Genomic DNA, 20,385 nt, shown 5'->3' on the forward strand with positions numbered 1-20,385 from the left:
AGGACTGCAACAGTGAATACACTCGAACATCTACATTTATGGTAAGTATACACAACTGTACTATGTTCTTCATGTTTCACTGTTGCAGTCATTACATTTGGGTAGATTCCCAAAGCTATGGTTTGGTGGAAGAATTATACAGCATTAGGACCAGCTATAAGGCCCTGCAGGACAGCAGTGGCAAAGCCAGCTCTGGATTTAGAGAAAAGTGGTAAATGGTAATGTTTGGTGAACTGAGCTCCACGTAGCAGTTTCTAGAATTTCCCTGGTAGGAACACCTCTGAGAAAGGCTGTTGAAGTAGATGCAGCCCTGGTGGAATGGGTTCTGATCCCCTGGGGGATAGTTTTTCCATGGTGCATATAATTTAGGTGATTAGCCATGCTGCAAGATTCAAAGTTTGGAGATGAGTGTGCAGAATTTGGTTGTTCTGTTGAGACAATAAAGTAAGGTGTCTGAGACAGGTGCCAAGGTGGAAGGTGTGACACATTGCACAGGAGTGGGTACCAGTGTTGGCGAGGCCAGTCTGGAGCAATCAAAATCATTTTTGGTTTGTCCTGTTTGACTTTTAGTAGAACTTTGGAGAGCAGAGGCAGAGGGGGAAAGGCATAGACTGATAGGTTTTTCCAGCTGAAGGATAGAGCATCCACTTTCCAGGCTTTTTTGTGATGAGTTCTTGTGCAAAATTTGTCCAACTGATAGATCTTTTTGCCTCACCACAGAACTATGTCTGGGCTCCCCCCCATTTGCGTGTCAACATGTTGAAAATCCATGGCTCCAGTTTCCATTCGTGTGGGTCCATGAGATTTCTGCTTAGTTCGTCTGCCAGAGTATTCAGCTTTCCCGGCAGGAATTGAGCTTGTAGTTGTACAAGACAGGTCAAGGCCGTGTTCCACAATGCTATGGCTAGCCTGCAAAGGGGGTGGGAGTGTGTACTCCCCTGCTTGTTTATGTACCACATAAACGTGGTGTTGTCTGTCTTTATCATTAATTGTCCTGGATGAAGGTAGTCCTTGAAGGTTGTCAGTGTATTTTGTACAGCTAGCATTTCTTTTTGATTAATATGAAGGTACATTTGATTTGGGCTCCATTTGCCCTGAATGCACTTCCCTGCCAGATGTGCCCCCCAAGCATAGTTTGATGCATCTGTAGTTAGGGTTTGGGCAGTAGGGGGTGGTGTGAATGGCAGACCCTTGTTTTGGTGGCAGGCCTCTGCCCATCACAGGAACTCTAGTTGCAGGCAAGGCATGATTGTTTCCAAGCTGTGACAATGCTGACTCCATAGACTTTTTAAGTACCACTGAAGTTTCCTCATATGCAGTCTTGCATATGGAATTAGAAGAATGTAGGAGGCCATGAATCTCATGGCTTGCAGTATTTGCCTTGCAGTGAAAGCAGGGTTTTTGTGGCCACCTGTTTGAAGTAAGTCACCAAATGAATTTGTTTCTCTGGCGTAAGGAAAGCCATCTGGCCAGTTGTATTCAAGCTTGCACCCAGGAATGTAATTTTTTGAGAGGGTACCAGTTGTGATTTCTTTTTGTTTGCAGTGTACCCTAGACAAGTTAGAACCCTTTTTACAAATGCCAGATGGTTTAGAAGAGTGTCCTTGTTTTCTGCCTGAATTAGACAATCGTCCAGGTATGGATATATTTGAATATTTCTTTACCTGCAAAATGCAATTACTGGAGCCAGGCACTTTGTAAAGACCCTGGGCTCCGTAGATAAGCCAAAGGGCAGTGCAGAGAACTGGTAATGCAAGTAGCCTGCTTTGAAGCGGAGGTATCTTCTGCAAGATTCCTTGATTGGGATATGCAGGTAAGCCCCTTTTAAATCTAGAGTTGCCAACCAGGCATCTTTGCCTAGCATAGGCCGTAACTGGTGAAGTGTCAGCATCTTGAATTTTGGAATGTCCAGAAAGGTGTTTAGAGTAGATAAGTCCAGAATTGGACGCCATGATTTGTCTTTTCTGGGTACCAGGAAAAGTCTTGAATAGAAACCTTGCCCCTTTTCCTCTTCTGGTACTGGTTGAATAGCCCCCATGCTCATGAGGGAAAGTACTTGTTTCTGGGCCTCTACCCACTGATTTGGGGGCAGGTCTGGCCATCCGTTTGGAATTGGCAATGTGTGGAAATGAAATCTGTAACCCTGGGATACTATATTTAAAACCCATTTGTCCTGGGTTATAAGTTGCCAGTTTCTTGCATGAAGAGCCAGTTTTTCCCCCCAAAGGGACGGCTAAAAGGTAAGTGCTTGATAAGTGTAAAGGGAAGTCACTGAGACTGCTTACCATAGGGAGGTGTCTTGTTGTTTCCAGATTTGAAGAGGAGGCACCCCATTGTTTTGTTCTGAAAGTCCCTTGTGACTGAAACCTGGAGCCTTTGGAATGTCTGGGTTTGACTTGAGTGGCTCTCTAAGGAACTGGAAAGGACCAGCTCTTAGTAGGCCAGTGCCTACTAAACCTTGGAGGTTGCACTTGTAAGAAATCTTTCACAGTTTGCATAGATTTAGCTTGATCTTCCAGCTTTTTAAAAACTTATTCAGCCTTATTACCAAAGAGACGGTCCTGTTGTAAAGGAGCATCCAACAATTTGCTTTAACATGATCAGGCAGATTTTGCTCTTTGAGCCAAGCATGCCTTCTCAGCACAGACCCAGTTACAGCAGCCCTGCAAGAGGCCTCCAAAGACTCAAAACCACATTGCAAAGTATGTTTTCCAACTTGTTCAGCTGAATGCAATAAATCCTGTAAAGCTTTATTTTCCACACAGTCAGACATTGACATAATTTTCTGTTTAAGCAGTCCCATGATATGCTGTTGATATTTTAGCAAATGAAATTGACAGTTTAAAGCCCTGATTGCAAAGTTTGCTGAAGTGTAAACCTTCTTACCCCATCTATCCAGTGCCTTGGAATCTCTATCAGAAAGGGTAGGATTTTTAGCAGTAGAAGCCTTAATGCCCTTGGGACCCTGAGAAATGTTTTCAGGATCTGCAACAGGATTTTTGAAAAGGAATTTGTGGGAGTCAGGAACTCTGTAGTATCCGTCTGGCTTACAAGGAGCCATAGGCAGAGAATCAGGAGCCATACTCCATTCTGAAAAAACATCATCAACAATGTCTAGAACAGGAGGTATAGCCAAAGGCCTATGCTGAGGAAGAACAAAATCCACAAGTCTCTTCTTAGATTCAGAAAAATCCTGACTTTACCAGTGGAAATGTTTCCTTAAGGTTTGTAAAGTTTCCCCAAAAGAAAAATCATCAAGGGGAGAAGCAGAAGGAATGGAATCTTCTGCATCAGAGTCCTCAAAAGTAGGTACAGACAATTCCTGTTCATTAGAAGAGTCAGAAGAAATAGAATCCTGTTCAAAAGATTCATAACCAACGTCTTGCCTAGGTCTCTTAGAAAGGGGGGGGGGGGTTGGCTACCTCTGATCAGAGTAATTAAATCTTCAGCCATTTTGATAATTTGTTTTTTAGGCATACGGGCCTGCACATGTGGTCCAGGCGTCGGTTTTTTAGGCATAAGGTTGAGAATTTGGCCTTAGTTTTGAAGATGGCATCGGTTGTATCTTTCGGCTTTTCCCAGTAAGGGGTCGCCACAACGGAACTCCGGTCCACTAATGATTGGCAGTAGATTTTTATGTACCGACTTGCAAGGCCTGACGCACAACCTTCAACGAAGGTACGCCCATTCACTCATGTCTCCACACAGAAGACACTTTAGCTGAGAATCGAACAGAACAATGTCTTACTGTGAGGCAACAACGATACCGCAGCACCACCACCGCAGTCAACTTGGCAAATGGTAAACTTGATTAATTATGTAACACTGTATAATACAACGAATAAAGTAATGTCCTACAGATTTAAAATGTACAAAAATCAACAAGTGCCATATTTTTTTTTACCTGTACTTTAAAAGGATCACCCGAAATTCTGAGAGGTTTGTCACTTCCAGTAGGTAGTGGACCATCTTGAATCATTACCATCTTTACACCTGTTCTTTCCTAAAAATAGGGAAAACGTTTCAATGTGGCTACATTTTATTACTTTCCTAAATATAGGAAAAACATTTCAATGCAGTTGCATTTTACTACAACTGCTTATTTATGGTTAACATGCACATCATCTAATAAACTAGATTTCCTTAACCTAAAAGCAGTTTTGCATAGAGCTGGTGCCAAATAAGGCTGCTTTTTATTCCACTTCTACCCTTCAAACTAGTCTCATGGATTTTGACCCAGTTCTGTTTACTCAACTTTTTTACTCATACTTGATTAATGTGCTCTAGTGATAATGCAAGTAAAAATGTGGTTTGGGATTCACTGTAGCAATAAAAAGTACACTTGTGTACACTTACCATAAATGTAGATGCTAGAGTGCATTCACTGTTGCAGTCATCACCTGTGGGTTATCCCTGCTGTGGTAGCACTCGGCCATCCCAAATACCAGAGTCAATGTTTTTTTGAGTCGGCTGCTGGCGATTTCTGTCTGACGTCAGGTCGTTAGTGCTATAAAGGAAGGCAGTCAAAGTCATTACATCAGTTTTTTTCTTGCCCTAACCAGTCAAAGGCCCAAGAAAATATAGTAAAGTTGTCCTGGTGGTTAAAAGCCACCGTTACAAACTTACGTCTCCCTAAAGAAAGAAGATATAAGGGGAAGGAGGGTGGGAAACCAGGACTGCAACAGTGAATACACTCGAACATCTACATTTATGCTAAGTGTACACAACTATACTATGTTCTTCGTATTTCACTGTTGCAGTCATCACCTGTGGGAGGATTTCCAAAACTGAGAAGAGGGGTGGTAGGATTAGTAAGAGACCTAGGAATGGGTCAGCATGCCCTGCAGAACTGCAGAGGCAAACCCTGCCCTAGCCTTAGAAAATAGTAGTAGGTGGTAATGTTTGGTAAAGGTATGGACAGAAGTCTAGGTGGCAACTTCCAGGATGCCCCTGGTGGGAACTACTCTGAAGAATGATGTGGAAGTGGAAGCTGCTCTAATGGAATGGGTTCAAATAGACTTGGGGGGGGGGTCTCCCATGCAATCTGCAGCAGAAATGGATACAGTGAGATATCCATTTAGAAATAGTTTGTTTGGAAATGGGATTCCCCTCTGCTCTTGGGGCAAAGCTGACAAGTAGTTGGTCTGTTTTCCTGAAGGGTTTAGTACGGTCCAGATGGTATCCGAGCTATCTGTGCACGTCTAATGAGTGCAGAATACTTTCCCCCTTGTTTTGAGGGTTAGGAAAAAAGGTGGATAGATGTATGGCCTGGTTGAGAGTTACATTAGATACCACCCTTGGGCGTAAAGGAGGGATTAGTCCTCAGGGAAACCCTGTCTGAATGGAAGATAATGAAGGGCTCAATGGCCATCAGTGCCTGAAGTTCTGAAACCCTTCTGGCTGAGGTGATAGTTAGGAGAAGTATCTTAGTTTTGCTAAAGCAGCAGGTACGAAGGGAGGTAATGTTACTTTTTCCAAAACATAATCCAAGTCCCAAGGCTGGAGTGGGTGCCTTCTGGGAAGTCTAATATTAGAAGCCCCTCTGAGGAATTGTTTAAGGGATGGGAGAACAGGGGCCGTTCTGTATCAAAATGAGCAGAAAAGGCTGAGGCATGGATTTTAATAGAGAAGGAGAGGCCACTATTAAGTAGCTCCGCTAGGTAGTCCAGGATAAGAGGGATGGAAGGTTGTGAGGTCTTGCCCCCTCTGGACTGGCTCCAGGAGCAGAATCTTTTCCATTTTCCTGTGTACGATATTCTGGTGCTGGGCCTTCTGGCTTCTGTGATAATGTCTAGGACCTGTTTGCGTAACAGGGTCCCCCCTTGTTTGCCTCTAGAGAATTAGCCATGCTTACAGTTTCAGAGTCAGCAAGTCTGGGTGCATCATCCCCCCCCCCCACCTGAGTTAAGAGGTCTGAGATCACGGGAAGCTGCCTGGGAGGCTGTAAGATCAGGCTGCGCACTAAGGGATACCAATATTGTCTAGGCCAATCTGGAGCAATGGTGATTGGCTTTAGTCTCTCCTCCCTTATTTTGATCAGTACCTTTGGAATAAGAGGCAGAGAAGGGAATGCGTACACAAAGAGGGTATTCCAGGGGAAGGTCAAGGCATCCACTTTCCACACTAGGTGGTGATACTAGTATCCTTGGTACAGAATTTTTTCAGTTGATGGTTGAGGTGCGAAGCAAAGAGATCCACCTCCAGAGTCCCCCACGCCTGAGTGATTTGTAAAAAGATTTTTCTGTGGAGCTGCCATTCGTGGGGGTCCAGTAAGTCTCTGCTTAAGTGGTCTGCCAGGGTGTTGTTGATCTCTGGTAGGTATTGGGCCATCAGGTGTAGTCCCATGGAAGAGGCTGGCAGCCAGATGTTCATGGCTAGCCTGCACAGAGGGTAAGATTGGGTCCCTCCCTGTTTGTTGATGTACCGCATTACTGTGGTGGTGTCTTTTTTGATAATGAGAATCCCTGGCTTGAGATGGGGTTTGAAGGATGTCAGAGCCTTTTGTACTGCCATCATTGCCTTCAGGCTGATGTATAAGGGAAGGTGCTGGGCATTCCAACAACCTTGGGTGTACCTGCCTTCTAGGTGAGCGCCCCAAGCTATAACTGAGGCGTCGGTGGTAATGGTCTGCTCAATTTGGCGAAGGGTGAAGGAAAGACCCTTGTTCTGGGCACAGGCCCCTGCCCGCCAGGAAAACTCAGCCCTTATACAGGGGATCAGAAGGAGAGAAGTTTCTAAAGGTTGAGAGTGCTGACACCAAAGGTTCTTCAGGTACCACTGACATCTTCTCATGTGAAGCCTGGCCAGAGGAATTAGAAGGATGTAAGATGCCATGTACCCAAAGGCTTGCAGGAACTTCTCACAGTGATGTGACTCCTGGAAGCCAGCTAAGTAAAATACAGAGGCAGGAAGCTCTGCTTTTCTGGAGATACAAAGACCATTTGGGATGCTGTGTCCAGCAGTGCCCCCAAGAAAATAATCTTCCTGGAGGGTGTTTGCATTGATTTCTTCTCGTTGATGGTGTACCCTAAGCAGGTTAGGAGGGTTCTAACAAAAAGGAGGTCCTTAAGGAGCTTTTCTTTGCAGTATGCCTGAATGAGGCAGTCGTCCAGATAAGGGTAAATTTGTATAGTCTTCTGTCTGCAAAAGGCTATGGCCAGGGCTAAGCATTTGAATACCCTGGGAGCAGTAGATAAGCCAAAGGGTAGCACAGAGAGCTGGAAGTGTTTTGAGCTGCTCTGAAGCGAAGGAATTTCCTGCAGGAATCCCTTATGGGGATGTGGAGGTAGGCAACTTTCTGATCTAGGGTAACTAACCAGGCATTTTTTGTCAGCATAGGCAGCAGCTACTGCAAAGTTAGCATTATGAACTTGGGGACTACCAGGGATGTGTTCAGAATGGATAGATCCAGGATGGGGCACCAAGTGCCCCCTTTTTTGGGAAAAAGGAATAGTCTGGAATAAAAGCATTTGCCTGTTTGATCAGAGGGGACAGGTTCTACTGCCCCTTGGGATACGAGAGTTTGGAACTGTTTCAATGCCTCTGCCCACTGATTTAGAGGTAAGTCTGGGTACCCACTTAGAAATGGGAGTTCATTGAAGGAGAATTTGTATCCCTGAAAAATGATCTTTAAGACCCATTGGTCCTTTGCTGCAGAAAGCCAATTTTCTTTGCAGGGGGACAGCCTTCCTCCTAGTTTTCGGTGCTCTGCTGTCCCTGGGATAGGAGTCTGGGTGGTCTGTCCCTGCGGGGCTTACCTTGCCCCGGTCTGCTAGATGCAGGAAAGGAAAAGTGTTTTGAGGGGAAAATTCCTGCTGAACCTACGAGGTTGTACCTGAAGGAAATATTATACTGTTTGCATACATTTTGCTTAGTCTTCCATCTTTTTAAGCACCTCTTCTGCTTTTATTCCAAACAAGTGGTCCTTATCCAACGGTGCATCAAGTAATTTAGATTTGACATCATCGGGGAAAGGCTGATCTTTCAACCATGCAGGTCTCCTAATGACAGATCATGACACTGCTGCCCTGCTTGAGGCTTCTAGGGCAATCAGATCCACAGTGTAATGAGTGTTTAGCTATTTGACAAGTAGAGTGCAGTAAATCTGCTCCTTCGAATTGGCACAGTCAGGAAAGGTTGAAATATTTTAACAGTTTCAAAGTGTGTTGTTGATGCTTTAACATGTGGAACTGACAGTTGAGTGCGCTGATAGCAAAGGTTGCAGAGATGTATACTTTTTTACTCCATCTGTCCAGAGCTCGGAAGTCCTTGTCAGAAGGAATACGATTTTTTTGCAGAATAAGCCTTAGCTCCTTTTGGTCCTTGTGTAATGACCTCTGGGTCTGCAGCAGGATTTCTGTACAGGTATTTGTGAGAATCCGGTACTCTAATACCTTTCAAGTTTTCCAGGAGCAGGTGGGAGGGTGTCAAGAGTTAATCTGGATTCATGGAAGACAATCAACCACCTCTTAAGATTGGAGGGATGGCCAAGGGTCTGTGCTGGGACAGGTCTAGAAATGCTCTCAGTCTTATCTTGGACTGAGGGAATTCCCTGGGATTCCTAGTGGAAATGTTCCCTGAGGATGTGAAAGGTTTCCCCGAAGGAAAGATCTTCTGGTGGGGAGGCAGAAGGAATGGATTCCTCTGCATCTGAATCCTCATAAGCAGTCAGAGGTGGACTCCTCAGAATCCTGTTCTGTCAGAATTTCAGGAGAAAGATCTCTTTTCCTTTAGAAGTTGTGGCCTGACTACCCCTGATAAGGGTGATAAGATCCTCCGCCATTTTAAGCATTTGAGCTTGGGGTGGTGGAGCAGGAGTAAAATGGTGGCTTGAGGTAGTTTTCCTAGGAGTGGCCTTGCTTCTAGGCCTAAGAGTATCCCATGGTGTGAGAGAAATGGTATTCGGAAAAGACGTCATTTTTTTGTCTAGATTCGGTAGTGCAAAAAACCTCCTCAGAAGCCAGTTCCTGCATCGCAGCTCCGGACCCAACCAAGGCAGAGACAACCAAAGACTCGGAAGATGAAGATTTCTGTGGCATACAGGACTCCGAAAGGGTCTCAGTAGAGGCCAGCAAAAGTACTGAATCGGGCATCAGGGGCTGTAAAGGCACCTCAATGAATTCCGGAGAAAGTACAGTTGGGTACACTTACCATAAATGTAGATGTTAGAGTGTATTCACTGTTGCAGTCATCACATTTGGGTTACCTGCCTGCAGGTAGCCCTCAGCCAACCTGAACACCAGAATCTTCGGATTTCTGCGTCGGATGCTGTCTCCTCTTCCATGATGTCAGGTCGTCAGGGGTATAAAACATGCAGCAGATGCCACTACATCAGTTTTTCTTGCCCCAGATGTCAGGTGCCCCCACAACAGGAAGCAATTATATGGTATGGTACTCCCCCAACAAAAAGCAAATACATCAGAAAAAATAAATATACCAATCAAGAAGGAAAGGAAGAGTCAAGAGAAGTAAGGGGGCTGGAGGGAGGGTAACCAAGACTGCAACAGTGAATACACTCGAACATCTACATTTATGGTAAGTGTACACAACTGTACTATGTTCTTCATGTTTCACTGTTGCAGTCATCACATTTGGGTTGATTCTCAAAGCTAAGGAAGGGAGGAGGAAGCTAAAGAGCATTAGGGCCAGCATTTAAGCCCTGCAAGACTGCAGTGGCAAATCCAGCTCTGGATTTAGAAAAGATAGGCATGTGGCAATGCTTGGTGAAGGTATGTACAGAGCTCCAAGTAGAAGCTTCTAGAATGTCCCTGGTAGGGACTCCTTTGACAACAGCTGCAGAGGTAGATGCTGCCCTGGTGGAATGTGATCTTATCCCCTGTGGGGTAGGTTTTCCATGGTGCTTGTAGCAGAAATGAAGGCAACAGGCTATCCATTTGGAAATGGTTTGCTTTGAAAAGGCCTTCCTCTCTGCCCCTGCACCGAAGCCAACTAGCAGCTGCTCAGATTTTCCGAGAGGCTTAGTCCTGTCCAAATAAAATCTAAGTTGTCTGTGCACGTCCAAAGAGTGCAGTATTCGTTCCCCTTCGTTTTGTGTATTGGGGGAAAAAAGTAGGCAAATGAATGGACTGATTTAGGGCCACACTAGACACCACCTTGGGCATAAAGGAGGGATTAGTCCTGAGGGAAACCCTGTCCGCATGGAAGACAATGAAGGGTTCCATTGCCATGGCAGCCTGTAATTTAGACACCCTTCTTGCTGAAGTGATGGCTAGAAGGAAGGCTGTTTTCCAAGAAAGGAATTTCAACTCCGCTGTTGTAGCGGACTCAAATGGGGGAAGAGTGAGCTTTTCCAATACAAAGTTAAGGTCCCAGGCTGGAGTGGGAGCTCTCGTGGGGGGGGGGGTCTTAAATTTTTGGCCCCTCTAAGGCATTGTTTCAGCAGGGGGTGAGAGAAGAGGGGTGGCTCAGTATTATAATGTGCTGAAATGGCAGAAACATGAATTTTAATTGACAAGAAGAACAGGCCCTTGTGCAGCATTTCTGTTAAGTACTGTAGAATATGAGGTAAGCTGGGCATAGTTGTGCCCATCCCCTGAGCCTGGCTCCAGGAACCTAACTGGCCTCCTTACCTCCAGAATGACATCCAGCACCTGCTTACTGAGGGATGCTAGAGGAGAGCTCAAGGAATTAGCCAGGCTGCAAGGTTCAGGGTTTGGAGCTGAGGGTGCAGAATCTGGCCCGCCTGCTGGGACAGCAGGTAAGGGGTCTGAGGCAGGTGCCATGGTTGCAGCAGTGTCATACTGCGCAAGAGGGGGTATCAGTGCTGGCGTGGCCAGTCTGGTGCAATCAGTACTGTCCTTGGCTTGTCCCGTTTGATCTTTAGTAGGACCTTCGAGAGGAGAGGCAGAGGGGGAAAGGCATAAACCTAGAGGCTTTCTAAGGTAAAGGACAGGGAATCCACTTTCCAAGCTTGATTGTGGGGAGTTCTTGTGCAGAATGTTTTCAATTAGTAGTTTTGAAGGGAGACAAACAGGTCTACCTCTGGAGTCCCCCATTTGTTCCTCAAGAGGTTGAATATTTTGGGTTTTAGTTTCCATTCGTGTGGGTCCATGAGATTTCTGCTCAAGTCGTCTGCCAGTGAATTTAGTTTGCCTGGCAGGAATTGAGCTTGTAGGTGTACTTGGTATCTCAAGGCTGTGTTCCACAGAGCCATGGCTAGTCAGCAGAGAGGGTACGCGTGGGTTCCCCCTTGCTTATTTACAAACCACATAACTGTGGTGTTGTCGGTCTTTACCAATAGCTGTCCTGGAAGAATACGGTCTTTGAAGGCTGTCAGAGCATTCTGTACAGCTAACATTTCTTTTTGATTGACATGCAGGTGCATCTCTTTCGGGTTCCATTTGCCCTGGATGCACTGCCCTGCCAAGTGAGCCCCCCAAGCACAGTCTGATGCGTCTGTTGTTAGGGTTTGGGCGGCAGGGGGTAGAGTGGAAGGGAGTCCCTTGTTGTGGTAGCAGGCCTCTGCCCACCAAAGGAACTCTGTCTTCAAGCAAGGTATAATAGAAATCATTGTTTCCAGATCCTGAGAATGTTGACACCATAGGCTTTTTAGATACCATTGGAGTTTCCTCATATGCAGTCCTGCATATGAAATTAGTAGGATGTAAGAGGCCATGAACCCAAGGGCTTGCAGTATTTTCCTTGCAGATAGCTGGGGTTTTGTGGCCAATAGTTTGAAGCAGGTTGTCAAATAAACTTGTTACTCTGGAGTGAGGAATGCCATCTGGGAAGTTGTGTTCAAGCTTGCTCCCAGGAATACAATCTGTTGGCAGGGTACTAGGTGAGATTTCTTTTTGTTGATGGTGTACCCCAGTAAGATTAGAAGTTTCTTTACGAATGCCAGATGTTGTAATAGTAAGTCCTGGCTTTCTGCCTGAATCAGACAATCATCCAAGTATGGGTAAATTTGAATATTTCTCTGCCCGCAAAATGCAGTGGCTGGAGGTAGACACTTTGTGAATACCATTGGCGCAGTAGATAAGCCAAAGGGCAGTGCAGAGAACTGATAATGCATGAAGCCTGCCCTGAAGCGTAGGTATTTCCTGCAAAATACCCTTATTGGGATGTGCAGGTAAGCCTCCTTTAAGTCTAAGGTTCCCAGTCAGGCATCCTTGGCTAGCATAGGAAGAAGCTGTTGAGTTAGCATTTTGAATTTTTGAATCACCAGAAAGATGTTGAGAATAGAGAGGTCCAGGATAGGACGCCAGGAGTTGTCTTTTCTGGGTACCAGGAAAAGTCTTGAATAAAAACAGTGTCCCCTTTGTTTTGCTGGGACAGGCTGAATAGCCCTGATACTGAGAAGAGAGGGAACCTGATGTTGGGCCTCCACCCATTGATCTGGGGGTAGGTCTGGCCAACCATTTGGGGTTGTTAGTGTGTGAAAGTGGAATTTGTATCCTTGGGAATGTTCAAAACTAATTTGTCCTGGGTAATGAGTTCCCAGTTTTTTGCATGCAGGGCGAGCTTTCCTCCTAAGGGTGCAGGTAGTTGAGCAGGGCTTGGAAGGGTTAAGGTTAAGCCATTGTGCCATTTTTCCATAGGGGGTGGCTTACTACTCCCTGCTTTTTAAGTGGGAGCCCCCCACTGCTTAGGTCTGTATGCAGGCTGAGACTGTAGCCTAGGTGGTCTGCTGTTCCTGGGTTTGGACTGAGAAGGCCTGGAAGAGACTGGAAAGGACCAGTTCTTTGAAGGCCAATACCTACTAAATCTGGGAGGCTGTACTTGTAGGAAATCTTTAACAGTTTGCATAGATTTAGCTTTTTCCTACATCCTTCTGAGGACTTCTGCTTTGTTGCCAAAACGGCGGTCTTGGTTTAATGGAGCATCCAGTAATTTAGCTTTGACATGATCTGGCAAGTTTTGTTCCTTAAGCCAAGCATGCCTTCTAAGTACAAACCCAGTGACAGCAGCCCTGCAAGATGTTGGTAAAGCATCAAAACCACATTGCAAAGTATGTTTACCAACTTGTTCTGCAGAATGCATTAAATCTTGCAATTCTTTGTGTTCAGCACAGTCAGGAATCAACATCATTTTCTGTTTAAGTAGTCCCATAATATGCTGCTGATACTTTAACATATAAAACTGGCAATTTAAAGCCCTAATGGCCAGAGTAGCAGAAGTGTATACCTTCTTATCCCATCTGTCTAGGGCTCTAGAACCTCTGTCAGTAGGGGTAGGATTTTTGGCAGCAGTAGCTTTAATGCCTTTTGGTCCTTGGGAAATGGTCTCTGGATCCGCAGCAGGATTCTTGAAGAGGAACTTGTGAGAGTCAGGTACTCTGTAGTACCTGTTGGGTTTTCCGGGAGCAGGAGGTAAAGTGGCTGGGGTAAGGCTAGATTCCAAGAAAGCATAATCTACAATGTCCAGAACAGGGGATAGCTAAAGGCCTGTGTTGAGGCAGGAGTAAGAATTCCCTAAGTCTCTTTTTGGACTCAAGAGTAATCCCTGGCTTTCCCAGCAGAAATGCTCCCTAAGAGTATGCAAGGTTTCACCGAAGGAAAAATCTTTGGGAGGGGAAGCAGAGGGAATGGAATCCTCTGCATCAGAATCCTCATAAGTAGATAAGGGCAAATCCTGGCAATCAGAAGGAGCAGAAATATCAGATTCCTGATCAGAAGAATCATAAAGAAATTCAGTTCTAGGTCTCTTAGAGGAGGAAGGCTGGCTTCCCCTAATTAAAGTAATAAGGTCTTCAGCCATTCCAAGCATTTGTTTTTGAGGCATATGGTCATGAGCTTGTGGTTTGGTCATTGGTATTCTAGGCATAGTGTGGGTTTTAGGCCTGAGGGATTTGGAACTTATGGATGGAAACGATGGTTTAAAATGCAAGTCTGTAGGCCTGAATACACCCTCAGAAGCCGGTTCCTGCGCAGCGGCTTCGGACCCATCCGAGGTAGAGACATCCGCAGGTTCCATAGTCGAAGAAGCATCTCGCAGCATACCGGACTTCGAATGGTTCTCAGTACAGGCCCGCAAATCTGAAGTAGCGGGTATCAGGGGCTGCGAAAGCGCCTCAATGAGTACCGGCAGTCTGGTGACTAGCTTAAGGGAAGTTCTGGACCTATGCAGTCTGTCTCTGTCTTTATCCTTACGTTTTTTCGGAAGATCGGTAGTCGGATGGCTTAACGAAACCATTTTGGAGTACTGAGACAGAGTACGAAAGTAAATGGCTGCAAAGATAGCCCAACGACAAATATTTCAGCAATTGAACAAGGCACAAAACCAAGAGTGAGGGACGTCGTGTTCTGGGTCTAAACAAGGGATGAAGTATGAATGAAAATCTCTATGAGGTATTTGCTTTCCATAGGTAAGACAACGGTTAACTTTTACTGACATCGGTTGGAGCAAGAAAAAGAAACCCCAATGGGGTACTTTTCTTATTGAAGACTTCGGATCTAAAACTCGAAAATGAAAATTTCAGGAGTCGGCCGACCGGCACTTGCAAACTTCTTCTGCTTCGAGCACCACATGGCAAGAAAGACTGATGTAATGGCGTCGGCTGCATGTTTTATACCCCTTACGACCTGATGTCATGGAAGAGGAGACAGCATCCGACGCAGAAATCCGAAAACTCTGGTATTCAGGCCAGCTGAGGGCTACCTGCAGGCAGATAACCCAAATGCGATGACTGCAACAGTGAAACACGAAGAACATCTGACTACCTGATTAGCGATAGAGTCGTCGCAAGGCTTAACCTTGTGTGGTCTTGTCTCTATCTTTATCCTTGCATTTTTTCAGAATGTCTACGGATTGTTGGCTGACAGATGCCATTTCGGAATGCAAAGACGGAAGACAAAAATACCTGGTAACAGCTCTACGACGAATGGTTCTTGCGTTTAAGATAGCAAAGAACCAGCAATGGGGGTCGTCGTGGTTTGTGTCTAAACAAGTGACGCAGTATGAATAGAAGTCTCGGTGTGGTATTTGCTAACCACAGGCGAGACAATTGTTAACTTTTTTGGACACCGGTTAGTGCAAGAAAAAAGGATCCCTGATGGGGTACGTAGCTTTAGATGTTTTCAGCTGTAATTCAAACTCTGGTAGCGACCGTCTGGCACACTTGCAAACTGCTTCTGCTATTGGCACCATGGCAAGACAGACTGATGTAATGGCACTGGCTGCCTTCCTTTATAGCACTGACAACCTGACGTCACACAGCAAGTGACAGCAGCCGACACAGAAAAACAAGGACTCTGGTATTCGGGCCGGCCGAGGGCTACCACAGCAGGGATAACCCACATGTGATGACTGCAACAGTGAAATATGAAGAACATCTATGTTCTACATTATGTCACGTCAGCAAAATTCCCTTCATGCAAACTTCAGCACAGAATGAATGCACTTCAAATTAAGTGACAATAATAATCAAAGTGAATTAGACTGCACTTCTCACTACCTCAAAGCAATATGAGGACAATATTACCATCTAACACTTTACACACCACTTACAGGCTTTTGCATGCATTTTCTGCTTGCTTCGAAGGCTACTGATGAACAATAAATGCTGTGAGAGCACCTGGTAACTTGGTTTTAATTCCAACATCTCCTTACATCCTGTATATGACCCTGAACAAGTCATTCATTAGACTTGCATTATTCCCAAGAACAGTGAACCCTAAAGAGTCATACTCAACTAAAGAAACCTCAAGGTGGTGCTTCTTATGCAGGTTTGATACTACACTAAAAACACCATACTGGCTCATTAATACATTTTGCAAAAATATACAGAAAGTTCTTCAAATATTCAAATCAAAAGCCTACTACCAATTATCAAGTTGATGAGACACAACAATGAGGGAAATATGATAAATCTGTAGATATTTACTGGGTTTATTTTTTCCTTTAAAAACTGCTAGTGAGTAAGTACAGTGCATTTGGCAGGGATGTTTACAGAAAATAGATACAAACCTACAGCAGTGGGTAAATTGCAGGCTCTGTGATGGGCTAGGGTACAAGAACTTTTATTCAGAATAGGAAATGGCACATGACTTGACTGGGTGCAACCTTTGTATCCCGATAACTGTAGGTGTAAAGATGAAGGGTTTCCTGCTTATGGGAGTCTCTGGAGCCTTGTGGGTCATATTCACTGCTGGTTAGACTATTAAGGGTTTCCTGATTTTAAAAGTTTCTGCTAGCTCATTTATTCATGATATTGAAATTTTGGCTGTGGACTATGTTACTATTACAAACACAGGATTCATTAATGACATTAAAATCCTCATCTTACATGGACATGCTTTCTACCACATATAGATGAAGTCTGATCTGATATGTTTAAGTTACAGTTAATATGAATCCATTTTGCCTTCAAGGGGGAACCAATATAAAAAGATTCAATGCATGTCAGAAGATTCTTTGTTGCAAGGGGTTATAAACGAAGATTTGTTTGAATTTTTGCATAACAGGCACCCAGTTATCTCTTCTGTTGTTGGTATACCCAAAGGTCAACAAGGGCATTTCTTATCCTCCATATTGTTTAATAGTGGCAGCGCACAATTCTATTACATAACCCTTAGAGTTTTTTGTGGACAGACTACTAAAAAATTCCCATTAAACACAATCATTCATGGGACTTTTTGAGGAAGATAAAACAGATTTTGTTTTGAACGACAGGTCAGCTTTTCTATGACTGATGTGATAGATTTATTTATGTCCATTCCACATAAGGAAGGTTTGGATTTGTTCCACAATGCTATAATTGAACTGACCACTTCAGACAATTCCATGGTAAATTTTATTATGGAAATTATGAGTATTATTTTACACAATAATTTTATTACATGTGAGGTGGAATACTTAAAAAAAAAAAAAAAAAAAAAAAAAAAAGCTATGTACTCACCATAATGTTCCATGTTTGGAGTCCCTCTCGCCCTTCATTCTTACATATGGGTTCGAAGCCGACCCTCGGCTCCGACTCGGCCGATTACAAAGCTCAAAGTCTCTCAGTTGGCTTGTACCAAGGTAAGTATCCCATAATGCACTAGTAAGAATCCCCAGATCTTGTTTGCTGCTTTCTAAATAAGTGATAGAAGGTATTTCCACAAGGAATAACAAAGATGAAAGGTCACCACCCTAAGGAAGCTAGATACTATCTTGTCTCCAGATCTTCCAATGACGCATGGATGGGGGTAGGTGGGTGGGTTTGTAAGAATGAAGGGCGAGATGGACTACAAACATGGAACGTTACGGTGAGTACATAACTTCTTTATGTTCTGTAGTCCTATCTCATCATTCTTACATATGGGACAGTGTCCCTAGCACCTTTTTCTCAGGTGGCACACAGGAATATACTCCTAAGAACTGTGGAACCAAAGGAGGCTCTAACCCTGGAGGCCAAGTCCAATTTGCAATAAGTAATAAAAGTATGAGGGGTAGCCCAAGTTGCTGCTGCACATATACTGTCAACTGGAATTCTGGTTTGAAAGGCAGCAGATGTGGATATGGATCTGGTAGAATGAGCTTTAATTTTAAACGAGAGTTCTTTGCCATTAGAAGAGTAAATAAAATATATACAATTTGAAATCTAGTTTGACAATTTTATCTTGGAGACTGGCATACCTTTTCTTGACTCAGAATAAGATAAACAATTGGTCTAATCTCCTAAACTCCTTGGTTCTATGTAGATAGAACCTTAACTGTCTGTGAACATAAAGTTGATGAAACTTATACTCTGCTTTGTTTGAATAATTAGGAAAAAAGACTGGCAGTTCAATAGTTTGGTTCAAATTAAACTGAGAACAAACCTTGGGGATGAAGGACGGACTTGTACGAAGGGAAACACGGTCTCTGTGAAAAATCAAGTAAGGAGGTTTGACTGACCGTGCATTTAACTCTGACACTCTTCTAGCTTCTGGCGGACGTAATGGCTACTAGAAAAATGGTCTTCCATGAAAGGAACTTTAATTCACAGGTATGTGCGGATTCAAAAGGTGGGGAAGTAAGTTTAGACGGTACAAAATTTAGATCCCAGGGAGATACAGGTTTTAGAAAGGAAGGTCTCAGCAAGGTAGTGCCTTTCAAAAATGATTTACACAATCTGTGAGCCATTAGATTAGGTTCGTTGTCCCAAATGAAAATTGGAGATCGCTGCCAAATGAACTTTGATTGTAGCAGCAGCTGATCCCTGATGAAAAAGTTTGGTTAGGAATTCTAGCACCAAGGGAATGAAGGCTGTAAAAGGATCAATGTTTTTTCTTGTGCCCAGATAGAAACATTTCCATTTGCAAGTGTACAATTTTCTACTAGAAGGCTTGTGAAAAGACGTCAGGATATGTGTAACTGCAGGGGAGAAATCATGAAGCCTGACTAGGGATGGAAGTGGAGCAGCCACTCTGTCAAGTTGAGGGTGTGGAGACTGGGGTGTACTGTGCCTGAAATATGTGTCAGAAGGTCTGGAACTGGGTCCAGAGTCCATGGATCATCCAGAAGGTGAGGCCCGAGAAAGGAGAACCAAATCTGATGAGGCCAGTAAGGAGTGATAAGAACCACTCGGCTTCCTAAGGTCGTTGCTTTATGGATCACTTTTGATATTAGTGGAAATGGAGGGAAGGCATACAGAAGTCCCGAGGGCCAACTGTGAACAAGTGTGTCTCTCTGTGTCTACCCCGGGGGGGGGGTAAGAGAGAAGTAGCTGCTGCATTTGGCGTTTATTGGGCTGGCAAACAGATTAGAGCAAGGCTGTCCCCATTTGCAGAAAATCTGTTTCGCGACTTTCTGATTCACAGACTACTCGTTAGGCATCAAGATTGCACTGCTGAGCTTGTCGACTATCACATTAGTTGTCCCCGGGATATGCGTTGCAACTGGAAAGTGTTGGGAATATATAGTCCACTGCCAAACACGAAGATTCTCTCGACATAGGGGGTAGGATCTGGTTCCTCCTTGCTTGTTTATATACCATACCACTGACATATTGTCTAATTGGATTGCTATTGTCCCTAGAGGAAGAAAGTCGTGAAGTGCTTGCAACGATAGCAGCACTGCTCTCATCTCTAGGACAATGATATGCAAGTGAGCCTCGTGTTCTTGCCATGTGCCTTGCATCGCCCTGCATAGATAATGCCCCCCCCCACCCTATCTGGGAAGAATCCGTGGTCACAGTAGCAACGGGTTAGCGAGGAATGAATGGTGTCCCTATCGTTAGTTGATTGGACTAGATCCACCAATGAAGGTCCTTTTAGCAAGATTCCATTATCAAAATAGGATGAGACAGAGGAAGTTGTTGAAGAGACCACTGGGAAAAGAGTAGCCGCTGAAGGATTCTCATATGTAGTCTGTCTAATGGAACTAGAGTTATAGCAGAGGCCGTGGTTCCTGGAAGTTTGAGCACCGTCTTCACTTTCACTTTGTGTTGTGGAAGTAGACTGTATATCTGTTGTCTTAGATATTGTAATCTGTCTGCAGGAAGGCGAACCATCATGCTGACTGTCTAATTATGCGCCTATAAAAGTCACATATTGAGAGGGCAACAAGGCAAACTTTTCCCAATTTATGGTAATGTCTAGCTGAGTGCAGACTTGGATGGTTGAATCTCTGGCTTGTAGCAATAGGTGCCTGGTAGTGGCAGTCAGGAGCCAGTCGTCCAGGTATAGAAACACTTGGAATCCAAGACGTCTCAAGTGAGCCGTTACTACTGCCATGCATTTGGTGAACACCCTGGGGGCTGTGGTGAGACCAAAGGGCAGAGCACGAAATTGGTAATGAATGGCTCCCAGCCGGACGTGTAAATGACTCCTCAATACTCTTTCCATTTTTATGTGGTAGTACACATATTGGAGGTTTATGGAGCACATCCAACTATCTTTCCCTAACAGGGGGAGTACAGACTGCAGCGTTACCATTCAGAACTTGGACGTCTTCACTGACCTGTTTAATTTGCTGAGATCCAGTTTGTTTTAGCATTAAAAAGAATCTGGAGTAAGTTCCAAATCCTATCTGGTCTGTGGGGACGGTTTGGATGATTCACTTTTGAAGCAACTTTTGGACTTCCATGGTTGCTTGACCCCTGTGACTGGGTGGAACATCAGGGATTTTCTTGGTGGGATGAGGTGGAAAAGAGAAGGGTATGGAGTATCCTCTGGAAATTATTCTTTGTACCCATTTGTCTTGGGTGATGTGCCAGGCTTCTGGATACAAAGATAAGCGACCCCCGACTGGCTCCAGGGTAGCGCAGTCGAGCCCTACTTCAGGAGCGCTGATAGGGACGTCCACGAAAGGAATTGCGGCCACCCTAGTTTTGCAGACCCCCCGCCTCTATGGCGACGTCTACCATTATTCCTTCTCCTCTGCCTCTGAAGGAGGAATCACCTTATGTGCCTAGGAAAAATCTCTCAGATTTCTTGAACCACATTTTCCCGCCTCTCTGAC

At 44.5% G+C, this 20,385-nt stretch overlaps 1 protein-coding gene across 1 annotated transcript in view; it reads right to left on the reverse strand.

Annotated features, from left to right (window-relative positions):
• Positions 1-20,385, reverse strand: part of FUBP3 (far upstream element binding protein 3) — a 1,726,332-nt gene that overhangs the window by 955,874 nt on the left and 750,073 nt on the right. Inside the window, exon 8 of the mRNA XM_044058146.1 lies at positions 3,905-4,003. Coding sequence (XP_043914081.1) covers positions 3,905-4,003 — 99 coding nt within the window. The remainder of the gene's footprint in view (positions 1-3,904; positions 4,004-20,385) is intronic.

This window comes from Protopterus annectens, chromosome 16.part0 (assembly GCF_019279795.1).
Source record: "Protopterus annectens isolate FY-2018-M chromosome 16.part0, PAN1.0, whole genome shotgun sequence".
Classification (NCBI taxonomy): domain Eukaryota; kingdom Metazoa; phylum Chordata; order Ceratodontiformes; family Protopteridae; genus Protopterus; species Protopterus annectens.